Source organism: Tupaia chinensis, unplaced genomic scaffold (assembly GCF_000334495.1).
Source record: "Tupaia chinensis unplaced genomic scaffold, TupChi_1.0 Scaffold143247_2, whole genome shotgun sequence".
Lineage (NCBI taxonomy): Eukaryota > Metazoa > Chordata > Mammalia > Scandentia > Tupaiidae > Tupaia > Tupaia belangeri.
Window position 1 is genome coordinate 2,182,413 of NW_006203092.1, and position 22,765 is coordinate 2,205,177.

A 22,765-nucleotide genomic window follows, 5' to 3' on the forward strand; every position below is an offset into this window, starting at 1 on the left:
TTGGGTGGGCCCACCCCCCCTACAGAAAAAAAAAAAAAAAAAAAAAAATTCTTCAAAAAAAAAACAAAAACAGAAGGTGAGTGGAGAGAAGACAGAAAGGATGAAGTTCTGGGGGGTATGTTGCATATCAACTGAGGAGAGCATATTTCAAGAAGGGTGTATTTCACTGCCTTGCAGGCTGCAAAGAGACCCAGTTAGAAAATGTTCAAAGAGAGTTCTTTAGACTTGGCCTTTGGGAAGTTATTAGTGATTTTTGAGAAAGCAAACTGATAGATAAGAACTTAAGGAGAGAGGAGTGGCTAGAGGGTAATAAATTAAGAGAGTTTTTGGGTAGTATTTGTTGTTGGAATTTCAGAAAGCTTTGGCTACAAAGGAGCCAATGAAGAGTGAAAATCTTGAAATCAGAAGAGCATGGTGATTGTAGGTGGCAGAAAGCACAGAATCAGAAATGCTCTCCCCATGTGAATATTTAAACATGGGCTCATTTGTACATAAGGTAAATGTACAGACCATTGTCTCATTGTAACTGCTTCTAATGTTGAACCGAGACAGGTGGTTATTCAAGATGGCTAGGTGACAAAGGAGAAAATTTTACTTTCATATTAGTTATATATGCCTTTTAAGAAAAGGATTATTTTTACCAATTTCCAGGTAAAATGTGATAGTTGTGGATGTCACTTGATAACTAGCACAGTAAGGAGTAGTGGATGGTACCTCTGCTGGGGCTCGGCCAGTGAGCCTCACTACTGGGTCTCTGAGCTGCTGTAAGATTTCATTACAGTGTAAATCCAGGAGGTTTTCAGAGCTCCTTGGTCTCTGTGCTCTAAAACAATTGCTCTTCAGTAGCACTTGACATATATTTTGAAGAAAATATTATGTCCATAAATGCCACAATACTTTAAAATAGTTATAATGAAGTATAACATATGAAATAATTTTGATTAAGTGGCTCTTATATTAAACACAAACACCTAATATTAAGTTGATTTTTTTACCATTTCTTTCCCTCTGTCAGGCAGAACCAAATGTTACCACGTCTGGTGCAGCTGTAGACCTCAGTTCGTTTAAAAACGTGCAACATCTGGAGCTTCCCAAGGTAAGTCTGCTTTGAATTGGGATGAAATTATGTGAGCACCTTCTTACCAGTGTTCCAATCCACTGGTTCTCAAAAGGATGGTCTCCATCCCAGCAGCATCAGCATCACCTGGGACCTTGTTAAAAATGCAGACTCAGGCCCACTCAGATCTACCTGCTGAATGAGAAACTCTAGGGGTGGGTCCAGAAGTTTGTGTTTAATAGTCTTCCTAATGATTCTAATGCTCATTAGTTTGAGAACTACTGTGCTAATTGATACTTAATAGGGCCCAGCTTTTCTCTTCCTATATTATTCTTCCAAGGTATTAAATTTAGCCCTTTTTGATTCTTTTACCAAGGTGCTGCTGTCAGGGAAATAAAAAAATATAAAAAATTAAAAAATAGTATTACTGTCTTTGACCTTACAACTGAAAGCTCAACTAGGTAGAAGTTAAGGTGTACTGACCAGAAACCTATAAATGTTTTTGGTTGCTCTGCTGGGAAGCAGGTGGCTAGTGGATGAATGAGAATATAAGCAGAAAGCAGCTAGGTGCTCAGGCAGAAGAGGAAAGAAGGAGGTGGGATGAGAGGATGAAAGGCCATTTGCAGGAAACACTGCAGAGAGAAGGAAGTGGGAGGTTGGTCCACGTACTGCTCTCCACCCAGGAGGCAATGCAGCGTGGTGCTGAGTCCATGCTCTGGAGTCCTCCTGTTTGGGTTGAATCCTCGCTTCATCAGGTAGATGCTGGCACATTATGTGATCTCTGTCTGCTTCAGTTTCTTCTGTATTGAAGATGATAGTAACAGCTTTGTGTTAAGCAATTGTAAAGATTAAATGATTAATCTTAATGTGCACAATTAAATTTCTTATAAAATAATCAGCATAATTCCTGGCATAAGATCTGACTCATTTGAATAGTCAGGAGAAAAAAAAATTACCGTAACTGTTTATTTGGTTTATTTTCTTTCTTTCTTTTTTTTTTTTGAGAGGATTTTGCTATAGGGCACATGCGCTCACCAGAAAGACATAGAGACAAAGAGACAGAAAGTGAGAAATAACCCCCTGGGGGGATGATCATGCCACAATCCCTTCTCTCCATTATCCTCTCAGGATCTCAGGCACGCACGTATATGCGCCCGGTGTCAGTTTAAGCCACCAGGTCTGGGACTCGAACCGTGGTTGGCTGCTACATGGGAGTCCAGCGACATAGCCATTACTCCAACTGCTAGTCCCTATTTGGTTTATTTTCTACAATAGATAACCCTATACCAAGTGGATTGTTCTTATCTTGTAGTGTAAGGTAAGTCTTTATTATAGACCATTTCTATTACAGACAGAAAGAAAAGAATAGACGTCATTTAAGACTTTTACCTTTTCTCTCAATAAGTTCATATACCTAAATTTGAGAATCTCTCATATAATTGCCATTTAAGAAAGAAAATATCTTCCTCTTTTTTTTCCTTTTAGGGCTTTGTTTTGTTTCCCTTCCGTCCTAAATCCTATAGTCAGAGTTTATAATATTTGTTAGCACAATCATTTCTCTATAATTTATCATGAAATATTTAGATATATCTTGAAATCTTCATAATGAATCTTTTTCAATCTAAGTTTATGCTTATTTTTAAAAAAGCTCAAATTAGATCACTTTTAACATATATTCTTTCAGGGCATTGATTCTCATTTATTTACCTAAGACTTTTTACCTCCTACGATATAATGAGTGCCCAGAAAATCTGAGTGAAATGAACATGTTAGGTAAATAAGGAGCAACATTCTGAGTGACTGAGAGCACATACATGAAGCCAGACCACTTGAGTGAGAGCTCAGTATTTGCCACTTACAAGTTGTGAGACTATAACCTTGGGCACATTTATTAATCTGTACAGAGTTTCCACTCTTGCAAATGGAGAAGCTAATGGTACTTACCTCCTAGAGTTGTGGTGGGAATTCAATATTTATTGTGAGAATTGACTACAATAAGTATAGCATCCTGTGCCTGGCACTCAAAAAGGACGACCTGTTATTATAATTATTAGGAAAGAACATGCTGGAAAAGAGATACCTGACTGCTTCTTGTCACTAGTTTTCTCCGTGCTTGCTCTTTCTACATTAGACTACTTGATTAAGGTGTTCAATAGATGGTCACATCATTTCTTTTTCTTTTTTCAGACTTTTTTGCCTTTGTGTGTGTGTGCTCACTGGCAAGAAATAGATGGGTATATTGAGAGGGGATGAGAGAACTCACCCCTGCCCCTTGTGAGGCAATGGTCACACTGCAATCCTTTCTCTTCTATTCTCTTCCCAGGATCTTGGGCATGTACACACAAGTGCCTGGTGTAATTTTCAAGCCGCCAGGTCTAGCACTTGAACCGAGGTTGATCATGTGAGAGTCCAGAGGCATAACTGTTCCACCATCTGCTGGCCCTGATGTTCACATCATTTTAACACGTTACTCGGAACCTTTCAAGGACTTTCATTGCCAAACGCATCTATTTAGATTTTTTGGCATGTCATGTAGCAGTGGGTTTGGACAGAAGCCCTTCTCACATCCTCAGGGATTTAGGATAAATCAGTTAATCCCATTGGTCCTTATTTTTTTCTTCTATAAATGGAGTGCCCATAGCAAATGCTCATTGCTGGGTGTGGATGAGCTAAAGAGCAAGGTTTCTTCATCCTACATTAGGAAAGCCTGTCTCTGCTGTTAGCCTCCTGATGTCCGTTATGTGCACTGCTCTTTCTTAATGTGTTGCTGTGAAGAATCTAAGACCTTGGGGAATCTCAATGAATTACTCACAGAAAGCTTTCATTTATTCAAGATTTAAAAATCAGTTAAACTAAAGAAACAACTAACATCTAACTATGGTTTTAAATATTTTAAATGCCAGCATTGGAGTCCCAACTTCACTACAATGGGCAAGCCATTTAGGTTCTCAGAGCCTCACTTTGCTCATCCATATGATAGAGAAGATAATACCTTCATATTAGAGATACTATTAGGTTGTCAGAAAGTCATGATGCATTTTTGCATAGAAAAACAGAAAAATATGTCATGACTTTTCTGACAACTCAATATTATAAGATACCAAAGAAATAATTTATATAAAACAACAACAGTGCAAGTTATAATTGTTTTCATTACTATTTTTAACAATGAGATTCTGAGTGCTGCAAAGAATTAGTCCTTGAAAACATTCCTTGAGGAGGCCCTTACTAAAAATGACACTTTACACCAAGCATGTGCACTCTTAACAAGATCTGACAGCTGCAGGAATAGAACTGAATTAGGCAAAAAAGGGAGAATAAACCAGCCTTTTAACACTCATGGCTTATCTGAAATCCTTTGTCATTTATACTATTCTGTATTTTTAAAAATTATGACTATTTGAAAACAAAATGTACTATTCCATATTTTTAAATTATGATTATTTGAAAACATAATGATAATGTCACATTTGTTCATTATATCACTTACTTCTCAGCAAACCTATGAGATTGATATTTTCACCCTACTTTTTTTTTTTTTTAATGCTATAGGGTACATGCCCTCATGGGAGAGAGACAGAGGCAAAGTGAAAAATCACCCTCCAAGTGGAATAGCCATACTGCAATCCCTTCTCTTCCATTCTCCTGGGATTTTGGAAAAGCATACATACATACATATGTGCCCAGTGTGATTTTCAAGCCCCGAATCTGGGCCTTGATCCCAGTTGGTTATGTGGCAGTCTAGCACCATAACCACCACATCACCTGCCGGCACCTTCTGCCCACTTTTAACTGTGTCTAGAACTACAAATGGTGGCACTAAAACCAAGTAATCTTCTATCTCCAAGTCTCATTTGCTTCACCTTACAACTGGGCCCTGTCTACATTTCTGAAACCTCTGTACATTTCTTATAATAATTTTCTACTAAAGTTAAACTGATTTGAATCAAAAGAGATAAAAATATTTGAGAATTCATTCTCTGACAGAAATAAAGCAGAAAGTTGAGCAGTTAGCTAAGATGTTGTACATTCATACCCCATTACCCTTCGTGTCATCCTGATTGGATGACCTGATAAGGTTTTATGATATGAATAAATGGTCTGTAGATGTATATATACTTATTTATTTTTGTAGTGTTATAATGTCGGGTATTTTATATATGAAGATATATAGTGGGTCTTTGGAAAAGTCTTGATGCATTTTTACATAGAAAAACAAAAAACACATCATGACTTTTCCAAAAACCCAATAGCTTATTGTTCCTTTTAGGACTGCTTCTGTAAAAAATAACAAAAACAAAACAAAACAAAACAAAACAAAAAAAGCTGGCTCCATTAGGTTTAATCAAAGAAGAGGATTTATGGACTCAGGTCACTGGTCAGCAATCTTAAAGGGCAGCAGATCCTTTGACTCAGTAGCATGACTGAGAACTAGTTTTTTCCTTCTCTCTGCACAACCATCCATAGTATCTGCTTAATCCCTAGGTTAGTCATTTTCATAGATGGCTGCCAGTCACAGTTGGGGCCATATGCTCTTCCTTTACACATAGTTGGTAGGGGGAGAAGGGGGAGCTGATCATGCATTTTAAGCAAAAAGTCTCAAGAGTTATCTTAATTCGACCAGTTCAGATCCCAATCCTACATTTCAGCTTGGGTCTAAGGGAGAAAATGGGGGCAGTGAGAAGGAAAATGAAAACTCACCCTCTAGGAAGAATGGCCATGCATGGTACATGCACCCAGTGTGAGATTCCAGCCAATGGTTTTGGAACTCAAACCTCAGTCGGCCATGTGGCAGTCCAGCGCCTTAACCGCTATGCCGCCTACTGGCCCCAAGGAAATTTAAAGTTTTTAGATAAGAAAATTGGGATTCAGAGATGTTGAGTGGCATATCCAAAGTTTTACAGCTTCCACATGTGATTGATTGCCTAGAAAATGAGAGGTGGTAAAAAGGAAGGGACAGTGACAGTTTTGAGACTCATCAGGGATTCATAATCCACCTCAGAAAAGCCAGGGTGTTGATGATCTTTTTGATATCATAGCCATGACCATGAGTGTCTCTGATGATAAGGTTGGCTCTGGTGTGTGTGTGTGTGTGTGTGTGTGTGTGTATGTATGTGTGTGTGTGTGTGAGAGAGAGAGAGAGAGAGAGGGAGAGAGAGAAACCATGACAAGATTCTCTTTCCCCTATTTTGCTTTTTGTGATTTGTCCCAGGATAAAAATTGTAATGAAAGATGGTGGTAGCTATGGTCAGAATGAAAATGTGTGCAAAATTATACTTTAATTTGATTAAAGTATGCATTAAAGAAAGATAAAAGCCGATATTACTGAGCATTTGGTTTTGATAAAAGAAAATGTGGAAAATACAGAAGAGGTAGGTGTAGCTCTCTAGCCTTGGCTTGTCTTTGGACTCAGAGGCATTTTCATTCTGCAGCAAATCAAAATGCTATTCTCTGGAGAAATAACTCTGGGTATTCAGCCTCAGAAAGGAAAGAGCGTGCAGCAGTAATTGCAGTCTGTCTGCTAAAGAAAGAAGGATGGCAGAAAAGGATGAAGGGGCCAGACTTGGTTGTTATTTTTAAGTTACAGGACAGACAGAGAGGAGGCAGAGGGAGGCTACTTTTGTTGGTTTTGAATGATTTATTCAACCAGCCAGTTACAGAAGACCAAATGTGCAAATGTTGAATGTTTTGATGATTCTGTTGAATGCATTTTTGCTACCTGTATATTTTGCTAAGTTACTAAAATGTCAGACATCTGGGAGGAGTAAAAACTCTTAAATATTTGATAGATGAGAATTTATTCTTACCGAAAATTTTGAAAATTTGCTTAAGTAAAGAAGATGTCTCTTTTTTAAGAATTATTTCATTTAACTTTATTTTATTTATTTTAATTTGACCAGAGAAAGAGAGAGAGAAAATGAGAAAGCAAGCCACCAGGTCCAGGACTTGAACCATGGTCGGCCATGTGGGAGCCCAGTGCTCATATCCACCATGCCACCTGCCAGTTCTAATTTTTTAAAGAATTATTTTATTTAACTTTATTTATTTTAATTTGACCAAAAAGGGACAGAGTGTGTGTATGTGAGAGAGAGGGAAAGTGAGAAAGCAAGAAGAAAAGATATTTCTCAGAGTCGACTTTAGAATAGTTTTAGTTGCTTTTCTAGTCCTTGGGTAGAAGATGATGTTCAAAAGATTATGGCTTCATCTCTTCCCATTTGAATAAAATTAATCTGTTTCAAGTCTTCTGAGGGTTTTTGTTTTTTCCTTCTTAGGATCAAGGGGGTTTGGGCATTGCTATCAGTGAAGAAGATACACTTAGTGGAGTCATCATAAAGAGTCTAACTGAGCACGGGGTAGCAGCTAAGGTGAGTTCTACCTTACTCAGTGTCATACAGCAGCCAGTGAGGGAACTGCACCTGGAAAATCACTCAAAATCTTCTCTGTTTCCATTTAGGATGGACGACTCAAAGTTGGAGATCAGATATTGGCCATAGATGATGAAGTTGTTGTTGGTTATCCTGTCGAAAAGGTACTTTTCCATGTAAAGCAAATGGTAGTGAAATCCGAGGCTTTGGTCATGACTTAAGTGCATGTGTGAGTTGGGGGTGATGAGTGGGATGGCAGGGAATTAGTGTCGTGTAGCTCTTTGAGACATAGTCTTAAGGGAAAGATTACTCAGAAGTTCTTCAATTTCCATTTCTATTTTCCAAGGTATATTCAATGTTCACTAGACATTTTTGATAAGCATTGTTTTATTTTCCCTTAGGAAAGCTTAAAATCCCTAAACAATGACTAACTTACTGTTAGGTAGGACCAAAGGAATTTTTTTTAATGTGTTTGCTACCATAAATAGCCACTATTGATTTATAATTAGATTTTGACACTCAACCATTAAATTTATAACTTTCTTTGGACTTATATTTGTACCTGAGTTTCTTCTTCCTCAAAAGGAATTATAATGCCGAGTCTCAATTGAAGCATTACATATATTGACCTTGAGATGTCAAATTCTTCTCCCTTATAGTGAGAGGGAACCACGGAACCATGTTACTGACTACTGACTATGTTTCCATGGTTTCTGTTTCTATGCTGGCTAACAAGAAGCCATTTTTTAAAATTATTTAAGTTGAATCTTTTTTTTTTTTGAGTTTTTGCCATAGAGCATGTGTGCTCACTAAACAGACTGAGAAAGACAGTGAGAGGGGAAGTAAGAAATTACCCTCTGGGGGGGATGACCGCCCTGCTGTTCCTTCTTCTTCCTTTCTTCTCCTGAGATTTTGGGCAAGCAGCCACATACACCCAATGTGAGTTTCAAGTCACTTGGTCTGGGACTCGAACTGTGATAAGCCACATGGGAGTCCAGTGTCTTAACCACCACACCACCTGCTGCTGGCCCCCAAGTTAGATCCTTTCACCTACATATTTATGTTTTACGTTTCCATTTGCCTTAATTTTGTTGCATAGTCTTTCTTTTAACATATGTCTTTGTATTTTATTAAAAATTTTTATGTAAATTGTTTCAGATTCTCTGTAGAATCAAGTGAGTGAAGTACCATATTTATTCTAAGGTTGTAGAGATTCAGAAAAAGGGACAACATGAATTAGAAATGTAAAATGTCAATAACCTCTACTTACCTATGGGAAGAATCTGGTCAGAACCAGAGTCATAGAAATTAACATGATCTCAGTCAGGCATTTGAGGAAACTAAAGAGAAACTAGAACCATTTCTTTCCTGCCCCTTCAAGTCCTGACAAGGAAAGAATTTGTCTCATCTCTTCTCTCAACCATGGATAGAACTATATTCCAGCAATCATGTGATGTATGTATTTGTATAAGTCCGCTGATTTGCCTTTGACTTTTGTTTTCCCTCCACACCAATACTCTGCCAGTTTATTAGCCTTCTGAAGACAGCAAAGACGACAGTGAAGCTTACCATTCGTGCTGAGAATCCAGATTCCCAGGCTGTCCCTTCAGCAGCTGGTGCAGTGAATGGAGAAAAAAAGAGCAGTTCCCAGTCTGCAGTTTTCCCACAGTCTAGCTCCCCAGAACCGGAGTCTATTCGAAGTAAGGACTGGACGGGGAGAGTTCTGCACAGATGGCACATCCAGGCTGAGCAGAGGACCCCTGCTAAGCGGCAGGCTGCTTGCCCGTGACTCACTGTTTAAAGGACTGTGTCAGCCATTTGGGGAGAGGATGGTACAGAGAGGGGGGATTCCTGAAGAAAGAGTATGGACTGTAAGGCAGGTGATCTGTGTACTGGACATTAACCACCATAGGGCCTTAAGAAACCCATGCCACCCACTCAAAGCCTCAGTTTCTTTATCTTTGAAAGAAAGAAATGATATTCTTTACTTCCCAGAAATCTTTTTTTTTTTTTTAAGAGAGGTTTTTGCTATAGGGCACATGAGTTCGCTAAAGAGACAGAGAGAGACAGAGATACAGAAAACAAGAAATCACCCCACAGGGAAGATGGTCACACCGCAATTCCTTCTTTTCCATTCTCCCTCAGGATCTTGGGTACACATGCACACATGCCTGGTGTGAGTTTTAAGCCACTGGGTGCAGGGCTCAAACCATGGTTGACTATGTGGGAGTCCAGCAATGTAACCCATGCCATAGGCTGGTCCCGCCCCAGCAATCTTTTAACGACGATGTCTGATTTTATGGATCAAACTGATGCATTAGAAGTATCATTTTGTACCTTTTATGTTTTAAATACTGGGAAGGTTATTTAACTTTTCCAAACCTTGGTTTTCTTATTGTATAATGAATATACATTGATCCCATGTCACAACAGAATCAACACTGCTTGTGCCTTAAAGAAACTCTTAGAAAGGCGAGGCATTACCACAGAGTGCAGCACAGATCTGTGTTTGGTGGCTTGAATGTCACAGTACCTCTTGTCTAAGTAGATGAAATGGAAGTATGTGGACCGTGGCTGACAATTCAGTGCATCATTAAACTACCAGTCTAGTATGTGGAGGCAAATCATTCTTTTGAGTTATTTGGGGGTAAAAATTAGACTGGTACATAATATAATAAAACAATAAATTTTCAAGCTCTGTGGCATCCAAAAAATAAAAATGACTTAAACATGTTGGCTTTTTCTGCAACTGGGGTGAAATTCTCTTTTGGCTTCCAAACTGAAGCATTCAGTTCTTTTGACAGGTTTTTAAGGAAGCACTAGTTTAAAACATTTATGATACAGTTGGACAAAAAAGTCTGGAAGTAATACATCTCTGATGAAAGGAATCCTTTATTTAGAAAAACTGGATAATTCACTGAAGTGTTAAAAAGATTTTATGGAAATTTTCTCATTTTTCCATTTTATGTTGATCCCTAAATAGCATTGTCTATAAAAATATGAAATGCTAAATGAAAACTTAACATAAAAGAAAATATCTTACACCTGTTCCTACCATTTCAGGAGCAAGAAAATAGTCTGTTTCAGATTTCCTAAAAAGAGAACATCTTGTCTAAAGCATACGCTACTCTACCCCGTGTCCTAGCTTTCCCAAAACATGCTATTTGCTGTGTGCTCTTTGTTGTATCATAAAACATATGATATGATAAGATATGAAGACTATCATAAAACAAGGTGTGAAATTACTTTCTCCTTTTTTTTTCTTACAATCTATTATTATCTAGTCAATTCTGAGCATATGCACCAGGATTTAATATCTGTATTTATGAAATATCAACTGAGACCAAAAGAGAAAAACTGTCATGGTGCACGTATGCTTAGCATTACTCACGTAAGAAGAATAAAAAGAAAAGGATAAAAAGAAAAGGAAAACAAAACGTGAAAACACCCAAAAGAAGGCGCCATGACCAAAATTATTGATGTATTGGTGTCTTGTGGTCTACCCTGAATGTGCTTCTAGGTCTCTTTCACATATTTCAGCTTTGAGTTTTACAGGATTTATTTCACGCGGAGTGTAATTTCACTCCAGTGAAATGTAGAGACGATCAAAGTAAAATGAGAGGTTCCGTCCAATTCTCCGTTCTTTTTCCTTTATACCGTATTCTTTCTATCTCAAGTAATTAAAAGCGTACAGAATAGTGGAGACAATAATTGAATGGGTAATTTCTTTTATTTTCCCTGCCTACCATCCTAAATTAACGATGATGATTTAAGCATATTTATTTAATATTTTAGATATTAGATAATAAAAAGACTAAGGTTCATTTGAAATCTCTCTTTTTCTAGTCTTGGGCACATTTTCTTGCTTTGTCCCTTAAAGACAACAAGTGTGTTAAGTTAGAAGCATATGCCTTCTAATAGGTTTTTAATCACAGTTTTACTTTTAACTTATGTTCAGATACCAGCAGGTCATCAACGCCAGCCATCTTTGCTTCTGATCCTGCAACCTGCCCCGTCATCCCTGGCTGTGAGACAACAATTGAGATTTCCAAAGGGCGAACTGGGCTGGGCCTGAGCATTGTTGGGGGGTCCGACACCCTGCTGGTGAGTTACCACCCGGGGGGTGCAGCTATGTAGGCAGCCCTTCAACTGGTACTGACAGTCTTATGGAGAGATTGCTATCAATTTTATTAAATAAAATATAAGGTTGAGAAAATGTATCATTCATTGTTATTTTAATATAAAGAGCAAATATTTAATTGGGTACTAGGATTTTCACTTCGAATAACCCAATACTGACTCAGTGAGATCTTGTTATTCTTCTGATGGTGACCCTTAGGTTTCAAAATGTTTCTTCTAGTTCACTAGATCTCACAATATTTAATTTCCTTTTTACTGATATCTGAGGTTAAGTTAGGCCCATATTGAGAGGAGTCTGAAAAATTGTATACTTTGTAGACATAATCTTCTCAGTGTCAAAAAATACTTTAAAAATAATCTCATTTGTGGGTAGGAAAGGTAATGTTTCTTTGTTTAATATTTGAGTACGTATCTATATGCATACTATGTATATAGTGCAATTTATCTTTAAACTTCCCATAGGCAGGGGGGAACAAAAACAAAAACAAACAGGTGTAGGTTTCTTTAAGACTTTAAGACTTTTAGCAAAAACTGTTGTTATACTTTCACTGAATTATGGTTCGTGACATGAACTCTGAGTATAAAACCCTTTTTGCTATCTATATAAGTATGGTGTGTTTGGATTCAGTTTCTGTTTACTTTCCCAGGGAGAATGGAATAAAGCATGGGGTTTTGTTTTGTTTTGCTTTGTTTGGACCCTTAGGGTGCCATTATTATCCATGAAGTCTATGAGGAAGGAGCAGCATGTAAAGATGGAAGACTCTGGGCTGGGGATCAGATTTTAGAGGTACAGAATACTTGTTTTTGATGTTCAAAATTAATAGAGAAAAGTCTGTGCTTGGGACAGGGGTCTCCTTTCTTTGCTTCCTTCTCTCATGTCCTTTCCTCCATGGCCGCCACCCTTTCCGTAGCTCACCTGGTTCCTCTCATTTCTCTACAGGTGAATGGAATTGACTTGAGAAAGGCCACACATGATGAGGCAATCAATGTCCTAAGACAGACGCCACAGCGCGTGCGCCTGACGCTCTACAGGGATGAGACCCCTTATAAAGAGGAGGATGTGTGTGACACCCTCACTGTTGAGCTGCAGAAGAAGCCAGGAAAAGGCCTGGGATTAAGTATTGTTGGCAAAAGGTGGGTATGAAGAGGACAAACCCAATGACCTTTTGGAAATGCATGGACTTAAATTATTTTAAAGAATAATAGCAGCAATAGAATTTTAGGTATTGTGTTAGCACACACACCGTGGGACCATGAAAAGACGTTGGTTTTGAACTTTTTAAGTAGATATATTGAGAGATTTTGAAGGTACTCAACAAAAGCCATTTGATAAATTGTGAAGTATCTGCTGTGTGCCAGGAAATGCAATAGGTTCTGGGAAACAAATTTAAGACATGGTTCCTGATTTCGAAAACCTCACAGTCTAGTGAACAAAAATTAAATGCATTCTTTTCAAAAGAAAATCTATTAGTGAGTGACCGAGATGAACTCTAGGAGAGCCATGGAAGCAAAAGAGAAAAAAGGATACTTTGTAGACATCATCTTCTCAGTGTCAAAAAATACTTTTAAAATACTTCAAAAATCTTTTTTTTTCTCCAGGTTTTTGTCTTAGGGTGGATACACTCATTGGGATAAACAGAGAGAGACAGTGAGAAGGAAGGTTAGAAATTGCCTCCCAAGGGGGCTGTCCGTCCTGCAATCCTTTTTCATCCATTCTCCTCCTGGAATTTTGGGCATGCATGCACAGGCACCTAGGATGATTTTCAAGCCACCAGGCCCAAGACTCAAACTGTGGTTGCCCATGTGAAAGTCCAGCACCTTAACCACCATGCCACCTGCTGACCTCTCAAGTGACTATTTAAAGGAAGTGGATTAGGGAACATGTCCAAGAAAAAAACGAATCGGAGCTGAGGTTAAGTGGGATAAATAAGAGTTGGTCTATTTAAAGGAAGGAAAGGATATTTTAGGATCAGCATGAATAGGAGCATGCCATCCACAGAGACTGAAAGCCTAATGCAAGGAGCCTAGGTTGTAGCAGGGTAGTGAATGTACACAAAATCAGCACCAGGCCAGCCATTGGTGCGGTGGCTAAAGCAGCTAGATCCTACATGTCCAACGGCATGAAAAACATGCCAGGCACATGTGCATGCATGCCCCAAGTCCTGAAAGGATACATGAAGATGAAGCAATTGCAGGGTGACTATCCCTCATAGGGAATGCTTTCTCCCTTTCCTTCTTTCTCTCTGCCTCTCTCTCCAGAAAGTGCACATGACCTCTAGCAAATAAAAAGAAAAGTACCAAAAATTTGATTCCTAATTTGTTTAAACATTTAAATTGTAAATACATTTAAAATATTTACATATAAGTGATATTAGCACATTTATATGTAAGTAATATTAACAAATATATAATCCAGTAAGTTCCTCAAATCTTTCTTCCTTTAATCAACCATATTAGAAACCTATCTGGAGCTGATCCTTGGAATATATCACACAATTAAACAGATGAAGTTACGTTCAGCAAAAAGCAGCTCCAAGCCCAGCTGCAGGGGCACACACAGGCTTAGGGGTCTTCTGGGCAGTGCTGGGAGCCCTGGGGAGAGCTCTAGGCTTATACCCTGGTCTTCCTGAACACACACCCTGAGCTGTGTTTGTGATCCTGGCTGTCTACAAGGGCTGAGAGGGGGACTGCAAGCTGTCGTGGGTGCTTCCCCTTACTTTGTTTTCTTCTGTGAGTTTTTTTTTTTTTTGCTATAGGGCACATGTGCTTACCAGAGAGACAGAGAGACAGAAAACAAGAAATCAACCCCCAGGGAGATGGCCAAACCTCAGTCCATTCTCCTCCAGTCTCCTCTCAGAATTATGAATATGCACACACATGCTCCCAGCCTGAGTTTCAAGCTGCTGGGTCCGGGACTTGAACCACAGTCAGCTATGTGGGAGTTCAATGATGTAACCATTATGCTATCTGCTGATCTTGGTGCCTCCCTTTTCATATGAAGAAAATAAATGGATGAACTTAAAAAAAAAAAAAAAAAAAGGCTGTCATCCACAGTGACCCTAAATTAGTATCACCATTCTTCAGCCTTCATATAGTCACAAAGTCAAAGCAGCTTATTTTTTTCAGTAAGTTAAAAATCTACAAAATCGTGACCTTCTGAAGTTAGGCACTTTTCAGAAATACTCATATCAGCTTCATGCTCACCCGATTCTGCAGTGATGTTTCTGTATGGAAATAAAAGGACAGATACACCAGTTTGTTTTTTCAGAGATGACTAAAGCCTAATTTTTAAAAACACACAGAAAGAATGTAGCACAGTATTTGAATCATAGTGGGAATATGTCTATGTCTGAAAAATTAGGTATTCATTTTGGAATATTGTATCAGTAGTCTAGTTCTTGTGAAATACGATATATTTAAAATTTATTTTACCACAATGTGTGACATCACCAGGCCACTATAAAAACTTACGTTAATGAATTCTAAACTGTTAATATTTGCCTTGGGAAGATCCTATGAAGACTATCCAGTTCAGCGCTCGTATTCAAAAGATAGAAAAACAGAATATCGGTTGGAGAAATGACTTGTCTGATGTCATGGGTCATGGCCTTGGCAAGAACAAGTGACCATTCAGCATTCACTGTAGATTTGTACCTACAGTTATCTTTGTATCTTAACAAGACATTAGGGTTTTTTTGTTATTGTGTTTTGGTTTGACTTTTTTTTTTTTTTACATGTTGTCAAGGAAAGGATTGGAATAAGATAAATGTTTGTTTTCCATAAAACTATCTTGTGTGAAAGTTAGATCTGTAATGCTCTAAAAAAAAAAAAAAAAAAAAAAAAAAAAAAAAACAGCAATGGTACTTGAGTTTTGATTAACAAGTGGTTTTAGTTTAAGAGATACATCTGTTACTTATTTTCAATGGTGCTGATGTTGATGACACTGTAAGCATATTTTCATAGCCACAGATCAGTATCCATTCAAAGCTTCAGTGTGGTGTGGCAAGAACAATAGACTTAGCACCCAATGACTGACTCTTCAGTTTCATTATTGCCATTTATCAGTTGCACGAGCCTTAAAGTAAGAGTAGTAGTATCAGGACCAGCAGATGGTGTCGTGTTTACATTGCTGGACTCCTATGTAGCTGACCACAGTTCATTTCCCAACCTGGCAGCTTGAAACTCATGCCAGGCACATGTGAGTGCATGCATGCCCAGAGTCCTGAGAGGAGAATGAAAGAGAAGGGGTTATGGTGTGGCCATTCCCCCTGGGAGTAGTGATTTCTCACTTTCTGTCTCTCTGTCTCTCTGACAAGTACCTGCAACCCTATAGGAAAAATCTCTTTAAAAAATTTTAAGAAGTGTTGTAATATCTACTTCTGCCTACAGTATATAACTGAGGAATAAATGTACTGGGAAAGATCAATGAAATATTGTAAGACAGAAACTATTGCAAAATTTAATTCTAATTATGTTGCCCTAGTATAGCTCAAAATGGTAAATTTAAGTCATAACAATAAAAGTAAAATGTTCCATTAAAAATTATCTTTCCATTAAATAATCATTGTCTTATACTTGAGAAAAAATAATATTGGGATTCAAATTTGTTTACAGAAATGATACTGGAGTATTTGTGTCAGACATTGTCAAAGGCGGAATTGCAGATACTGATGGAAGGCTGATGCAGGGAGACCAGATATTAATGGTGAACGGAGAAGATGTCCGTAATGCCACCCAGGAAGCTGTTGCTGCTTTGCTAAAGGTAGAAATCAAATGAATAAAAAAAAAAAATTGTTTGATAGTGTGGAAGAAGGAAGAGAATTTAACATTAGGTTATGATAGTCAAATTAGTACTGACTTCTCTGTAAAGTGTCATCTCAAGTGAAACATATTTACCAATGGGATACCATATTTCAGTGACAAATTTCTAAATAATAAATTTATCATTACCTGTTTATTATGTATTTATTTAATGGTAGTAAGAATTATAAACTGAATATCTGTAATGTTAGTAAATATTTTATCTTTAAGGTAAGTATTGTGAGGATCTTCCCTTGAAAGAAAAACATGTTTTGATCACAAAGGATAAACAAAGAGTCTCAACCTCTAGTCCCCCATATTTATATTTATTCTTATGACCTCTTGCTTAAGTGAAGACTTTTATCCACGCTTTTAGAAAAGTGTCTTGGCATCGCTTCTTGGCCTTTTGGCTAAGATCAAGTGTAGTATTTGTTCTTATCAGTTTAATGTCTGATATGTCCTTTATCTGAGGACAATATAGTAAATGGATTTTTGGAAATCAGAAACGGGATAGGAGATTGCTCTGTCCATTCCATGCATTGACCTGGTATTGCAGTACCTCCAGGAATGGTGTCCGGGGTAGGGAGAACCTGATTGTCATCAAAAGCAGAACTTAATTCTCAACTTCTGTTTTCATTCATTTTCACAGAGTGTTTTGAAGGGAGACAGCACTGTTCAGATAGTGTACTTTCAATTAAAACTATTGTACTTGAAAAATTAAAAGAAAGAAAACAAAAGAGAAAGAAAGAAAAGTAACTTGGCAGAACTGTTAAATGGTGGGAGAGCGTGGGAGGCAAGACGAGCATCAGTGGCACCTCTGGAGAGCATACTTTCAGGCCTTTCCTGTCTCCACCACTTTCTCAGCCCTTTCTGGGTATGCCAGACTGGATGACTGTGTATTTCCCGAGAGATGAATAATGTGGCAGAAATTTACCCTTTAGTGAAGGAATGTTTGATCCAAATCCCATTCTGACTCAAAATTGTTGTTCTGCTTGATGTTGACACTTACAGTGAGAGTTGGATGGGTCGTCCTGCTGTAGTGAAGGTAACGCAGTGCAGTTTCACCACGCAGTTCTTCACCAGGAATTATTCCAATAGCTATAAGGCTCCCATCCCTAGGTATCATTTCAAAGTTAAGTACATTTTACATTATGAAGTACATTTCTTCCAAAGAAAAATCTCCATGAAAGATCATTTTCTGACTGGAAAAGCAGAGTAAGTTCATCTTAGAAATACATTGTAAAGCATAGATTAGTAACTTAAAAACTGGGACTATAGGCATCTTTGCTTATCAGGGACTATTCCAGTTTGTGGAGAAAATTTGCTTTCCTAGAAATAAATAAGGCAGTGCTTATCTCATTTTTTTTTTCAATGTAACATGTGCTTGAGAATCTGAAGAAGTAAAATTTGACAGTGACTGGAAAACCATTGTCATCAGCACCCAGTGTCAGTGTGTTGACATGAGCCTGCAGGACAGTGCTGAGCAGCAGCAGTGCTGGCAGGGTGGGAACCTCTCCATGTCAGGGTGATGGAAGCTCTTAAACTCTTCTGTGGTTTGGACAGGATCTGGTATATGAGCGTGTGCATACATTTAGTTTTTAATGAAGCACTCATTAAAACATATCTTATTAGAATTATCAGTCCTCAAGACATAAAGTAATTAAAGTTCTTTAAGGAAGAATAGCTTCCTTTGGAGATTAATTTAAAACAAGTGTTTAACTCTGTAAGATTGATGCATTTTAGAGTGAAGGAAGCATCCATAACACAATATAAATAATTTTAAAATAAGCAAAACCAGTTATTTAAAACACCAAATTGACAGTATATAACGAGAACCTTAAATATCTGTATAATTACATATGTTGCTACTGCTGTTTGTTTTTTTTTTACTTAGTAAATCTTCGTTTAAAAATCTTGCATAAATAATGTTCAATACACACAAAAAATTCATGCACATCAAGTTCATTGAAATGTCATTTATAGTAATAAAATTGGAAGCAATGTGGTTGACAAAAACCATATCAACCAAGATGCATGACAAACATGCATTTGTTTAAAGTGTTCTTGACAAGGCCAACAGGTAGCATGGTGATTAAGGTGTTTGACTCCCACGTAGCCAATCGCAGGTTGAATCCCAGACCTGACAGCTTGCTTTCCAACTTTTCTTCTCTCTCTGTCTCTGGTCAAATTGAAAAATAACAATAATAATACTAAATAAAATCAAAATAAGCAAGTCTTTAAAAAAAGTGTTCCTCTTAACATGAAAAATGAGTCATCAGAAGAGAATATAAGGCAATGTAGCTACAACTACATAAAATAAAATCTTACAAGTTTTTAATAATTATTATGTGACTTTTTGGAACTAAGGAGTCTTTTTTCCCTACTTTTTTTCACCTTATTTTAAAATTTTTACTTAATGAATATGAATTGCTTTTTTTTTCTATCGAGAGGTTTTTGCTATAGAGCACATGCGCTCGCCAGACAGACAGAGACAGAGAGACAGAAAGCAAGAAATTACCCCCCCACCCCCAGGAGAGATGGCTATGCCACAATCCCTACTTCTCCATTCTCCTCTTGGGATCTTGGGCACGCATGCACGCATGCCAAGCATGTGTTTAAGCCTGGGCCTGGGACTTGAACTGTGGTCAACTACATAGGAGTCCAGCGACCTAGCCATTATGCCATATGCTGGTCCCATGAATTGCTTTTATAAAAAATTACGTTAAAATTTTTTATAATAATCAAAACCTTTGAAGCTTGATGTGTTATAGGTAGATAAATGAATTATAACATTATGCAGTCAATAGTTACTATATGGATCTGTTAACCTCAGGAGTTATGTAAGCTGGAAATATAAATAGCTTCAAGAACAGTAAAATTGTGGTCCAAAAAAAATCACCCAAACCAACCAAAATACCCCAAAAAAATCAACTTATGAATATTACAAGATGAGTTTTCCTAAGTTTGATTCATGATTCACACACTTATGAGTGACATATCCCTTGGTAACCCCATCAATAGCAGCACAATAATATCAATGCCCGATGCCCTAGATGCTGTCCCAAACATTGCACATGGATTATTACTTATCATAACAAGCTTAAATGCTTTACAGTTTTAAAATGCACAAAAAATATACTTATTAAAGTTAGACATCTGTTGTGGTATTGTATAATAGGTACACTCAAGTATAAGGTTGTAATAGAGAGTTTACCTAATTATCTAAGTGCCTTTTCTGTTGAGGGCAAAACAAGTTTTTGTGGTGGTGGTGGTTTTATTGTTTTTGAATTGTTGTTAAACCTCGATTTATTCAGTTCTTTTGTACTATCAACATCAGTGTGGTTCATGAGATAATTGCTCAATTCTCAATTTTTTTGCCTTAGTTAAAATAGTTTCTAAGTAAATCCTGAGATTCTAAGACAGGCTGTTGTCATTATTTTTATTAGTTTTAATTTTAATTTTTTAAAAAAATTTGTGAGAGGGCACGTGTGCTCACCAGAGAGGGAGAAGGAAAGCCAGAAAACACTCCCATAGGCTATGGTCATATTGCAATCCCTTTTCTTCCCTATCTCCCTCTTCTTAGGATTGATCACACATGCACATACTTCCAGCATGTTTCTCAAGCTCTGGACCTGGGATTCAAACCATGCAGTTGGGATCCAGTCACCCTAATCACCACACTACTGTCTGGCCCCAGTTTTTGTTTTAAAGCTGCCTTTCACTAAAGATTGGTGGCATCTTTGCCAATGGGAATCTCAAAAGGAATTTCAAAAACTTAGTGTGAAGAATGAAATATATTTCTAAAGATAATTACAACTTTTTATTAAAACATTTCCTTAAAACAACCATTCTTCAGTGTTCCCTAGGCACGGTAACCTTGGAAGTTGGAAGAATCAAAGCTGGTCCATTCCATTCAGAGAGGAGACCTTCTCAAAGCAGCCAGGTGGGTAGCTTTGAATGTCTCCACATGAGGCAATCTACATGGCAGAGGAACTTGTAGGTGGCCAGCCTATGGGTCTGCCCAGGATCATGTAGGCTCTGGCAGCACGCAAGTGACTGAGCTGTAGAATTTGACCTGAGGAAGAACATGGTATGAGAGTGGGCAAGTGAGCTAGGTATAGGAGCTCTTGGGTAGTTTGTACATCATTCTAAGGAAACTCAGTTCAAGCAGTCTTCTTTTCTGATGTGATTTTTTTCTGTACTCTCCAAAGTTAACCAACTAATAAAGGTAAAGCCTAAAAAGAGAACATTTTGAAGGTGTTTTATAACATGCAACAACCAGTATTCACCTAAAAATTCCATATAGGTTAAATGCAGATGCTCTCCACCATGTATAAAAGTGTGATTTTAAATTTTAAATATTAAATAGCTCACTACTCTCAGTCAGCCATTCTCATTCTCATCTTTCAAGGACAGAAGCCCACTTACATCACTCCATCCTTTTCTTTTAATTTCTTTTTTTGAGGGGGGTGGGGGAAGAGGTATTTTTGCTATAGGGCACATGCACTCGCCAGACAGACAGAGACAGAGAGACAGAAAACAAGAAATCAACCCCCAGGGGGGATGACCCCACCACAATCCCTTCTCCATTCTCCTCTTGGGATCTTGGGCACACACACACACGTGCCCGGCGTGAGTTTAAGCCACCAGGTCCAGGACTCAAACCGTGGTCGACTACATGGGAGTCCAGTGACATAGCCATTACACTAACTGCTGGTCCCCTTTTCTTTAATTTCTGCCATTAATTTCTTGTTGACTGACCCCAAGTATACCATTTTAGTGTAAGTCCTAGTCTTTGTACACAATCACTTTTTAAAATTTAGTAAGGATGGAAATAAATACATAAATTTAGAGAGGATTAGCTTGAATGAGAGCCCCACTAAAATTTTAGGTAGGTTGAAATTCATTTCATCTATCTATTTTAGCTTCACTTTCTTTATGTCACCAGGCAGTCTTCCTTTAAATAAATAAATAACTAGAAACTGTTTAAGTTGCCCTTCAAAGTATCAAATGCCACTGTAACATAACAGGTGTTTCTCTCTCCATGCACTGAAATAATTGAAATCTGAAGCAAGTAGTTGTTAGCAGTGAGCGGGTATTACTCCTTCCGAAACTTTCTAAAATAGCTGTCACATGTTTGTAGGTGAGCGAAGGCAGCCTGTCGTCTTTCACGTTCCCACTCTCTGGATCCACTACATCTGAGTCACTGGAAAGTAGTTCAAAGAAGAATGCACGTAAGATCAGTTTAATATATTAAGTATGCTTCAGTGGTCTGAATTTCACTTCTCAAAACGGACTCTTCTTATTTATCTTTGAGGTCTTTTCTCAAAAGTACCCTTTATCTTAACATAGGTACGGAAGGGTGAGTTGGAAGAAATCTGAACAACATGAAGCTGTGCCTGTGCAGCTTCTCCCTTTTGACGTTTACCCGACAAGATACAGTAAATGTTGTAATCGGGATTTTGTCATCTTTATCTTACTAAGCAGATTGGTGTATTTGATTTTATTTCCTTTCTCTGTTTAATGTAACAGCAATAAATCAGAAGATGCCATTAAGTGAAGCCTTCTTTTTTCATGAAGATGGCAAAAATTATGAGAAAATTCGTATGATCCTCCTGTGTTTTAATTACATGAAATCATGATGCAGAGGGGTTTTTTGGCTTGGTGTACTGGTTGAGTGTTGCTCAAATTGAAGAAACTAACCATATGGCAGTCTCTGTTTGCAACGTGACTAATATTCTAGAAATTTAGGCACTGAGTCCATGGATTTTTTTTCAATGCATCCATGACTTTATTCCTCTCAGCTGTGCACATGTGTTGTTCTATCCAAAGCACATTCTGTCCTTGACTGAGTCAGAGTGGATTGTGCAGTTATATAATCATTGCTTCAAATGAGAAGGAAGAAGTGGGGTGATATGTGCCTATTTTCAACTGGACTAACAGAATTCCTACATGAGACAAATTTAACTGTGCGCATTAGTAATTTTGAAAACCTCCTCTAAAAAAGGACAACACAAACAGACAAAAACACTAGTGCAATCTATTTTGTCCCTTCTGGCTCCATGAATTCACTGAAAGTTCACTAGTCGTTTAATGAATCTAAAAAGTGCTGTAATGACCATATATTGTATTCTTTGCCTTTACAGTGGCATCTGAAATACAAGGATTAAGAACAGTTGAAATAAAAAAGGTAATTGGGGGAAGAAAACAACACAAACTCTGGTGCCTTTAGAGGCATCTTCATATGTGTTTTTCTGTTAACTTACTGTTTTATAGTGCCCAGCTAAAAAATATAAATCTTATGCACTGAAAACAGCAGTGCCGTTTTGCTGAATTTCCTAGTCATAGTCCCTCATTTTATACCTATTATTTGTGTAATCTGTACTGCCAAAAATGATATCCA

General features: G+C 37.7%; 1 protein-coding gene and 1 non-coding gene across 2 annotated transcripts in view; both read left to right on the forward strand.

Annotated features, from left to right (window-relative positions):
* MPDZ (multiple PDZ domain crumbs cell polarity complex component) overlaps nucleotides 1-22,765 on the forward strand; it is a 163,217-nt gene that overhangs the window by 132,014 nt on the left and 8,438 nt on the right. The window contains 11 exon segments of the mRNA XM_027766416.1: nucleotides 1,016-1,096; nucleotides 7,330-7,422; nucleotides 7,512-7,586; nucleotides 8,948-9,122; nucleotides 11,381-11,526; nucleotides 12,266-12,349; nucleotides 12,503-12,696; nucleotides 16,177-16,324; nucleotides 20,219-20,305; nucleotides 21,506-21,596; nucleotides 22,509-22,552. Coding sequence (XP_027622217.1) covers nucleotides 1,016-1,096; nucleotides 7,330-7,422; nucleotides 7,512-7,586; nucleotides 8,948-9,122; nucleotides 11,381-11,526; nucleotides 12,266-12,349; nucleotides 12,503-12,696; nucleotides 16,177-16,324; nucleotides 20,219-20,305; nucleotides 21,506-21,596; nucleotides 22,509-22,552 — 1,218 coding nt within the window.
* Nucleotides 16,753-16,943, forward strand: LOC114005188 (U2 spliceosomal RNA). Its single transcript, XR_003547069.1, has one exon. It is a non-coding gene; the product is annotated as a U2 spliceosomal RNA (small nuclear RNA).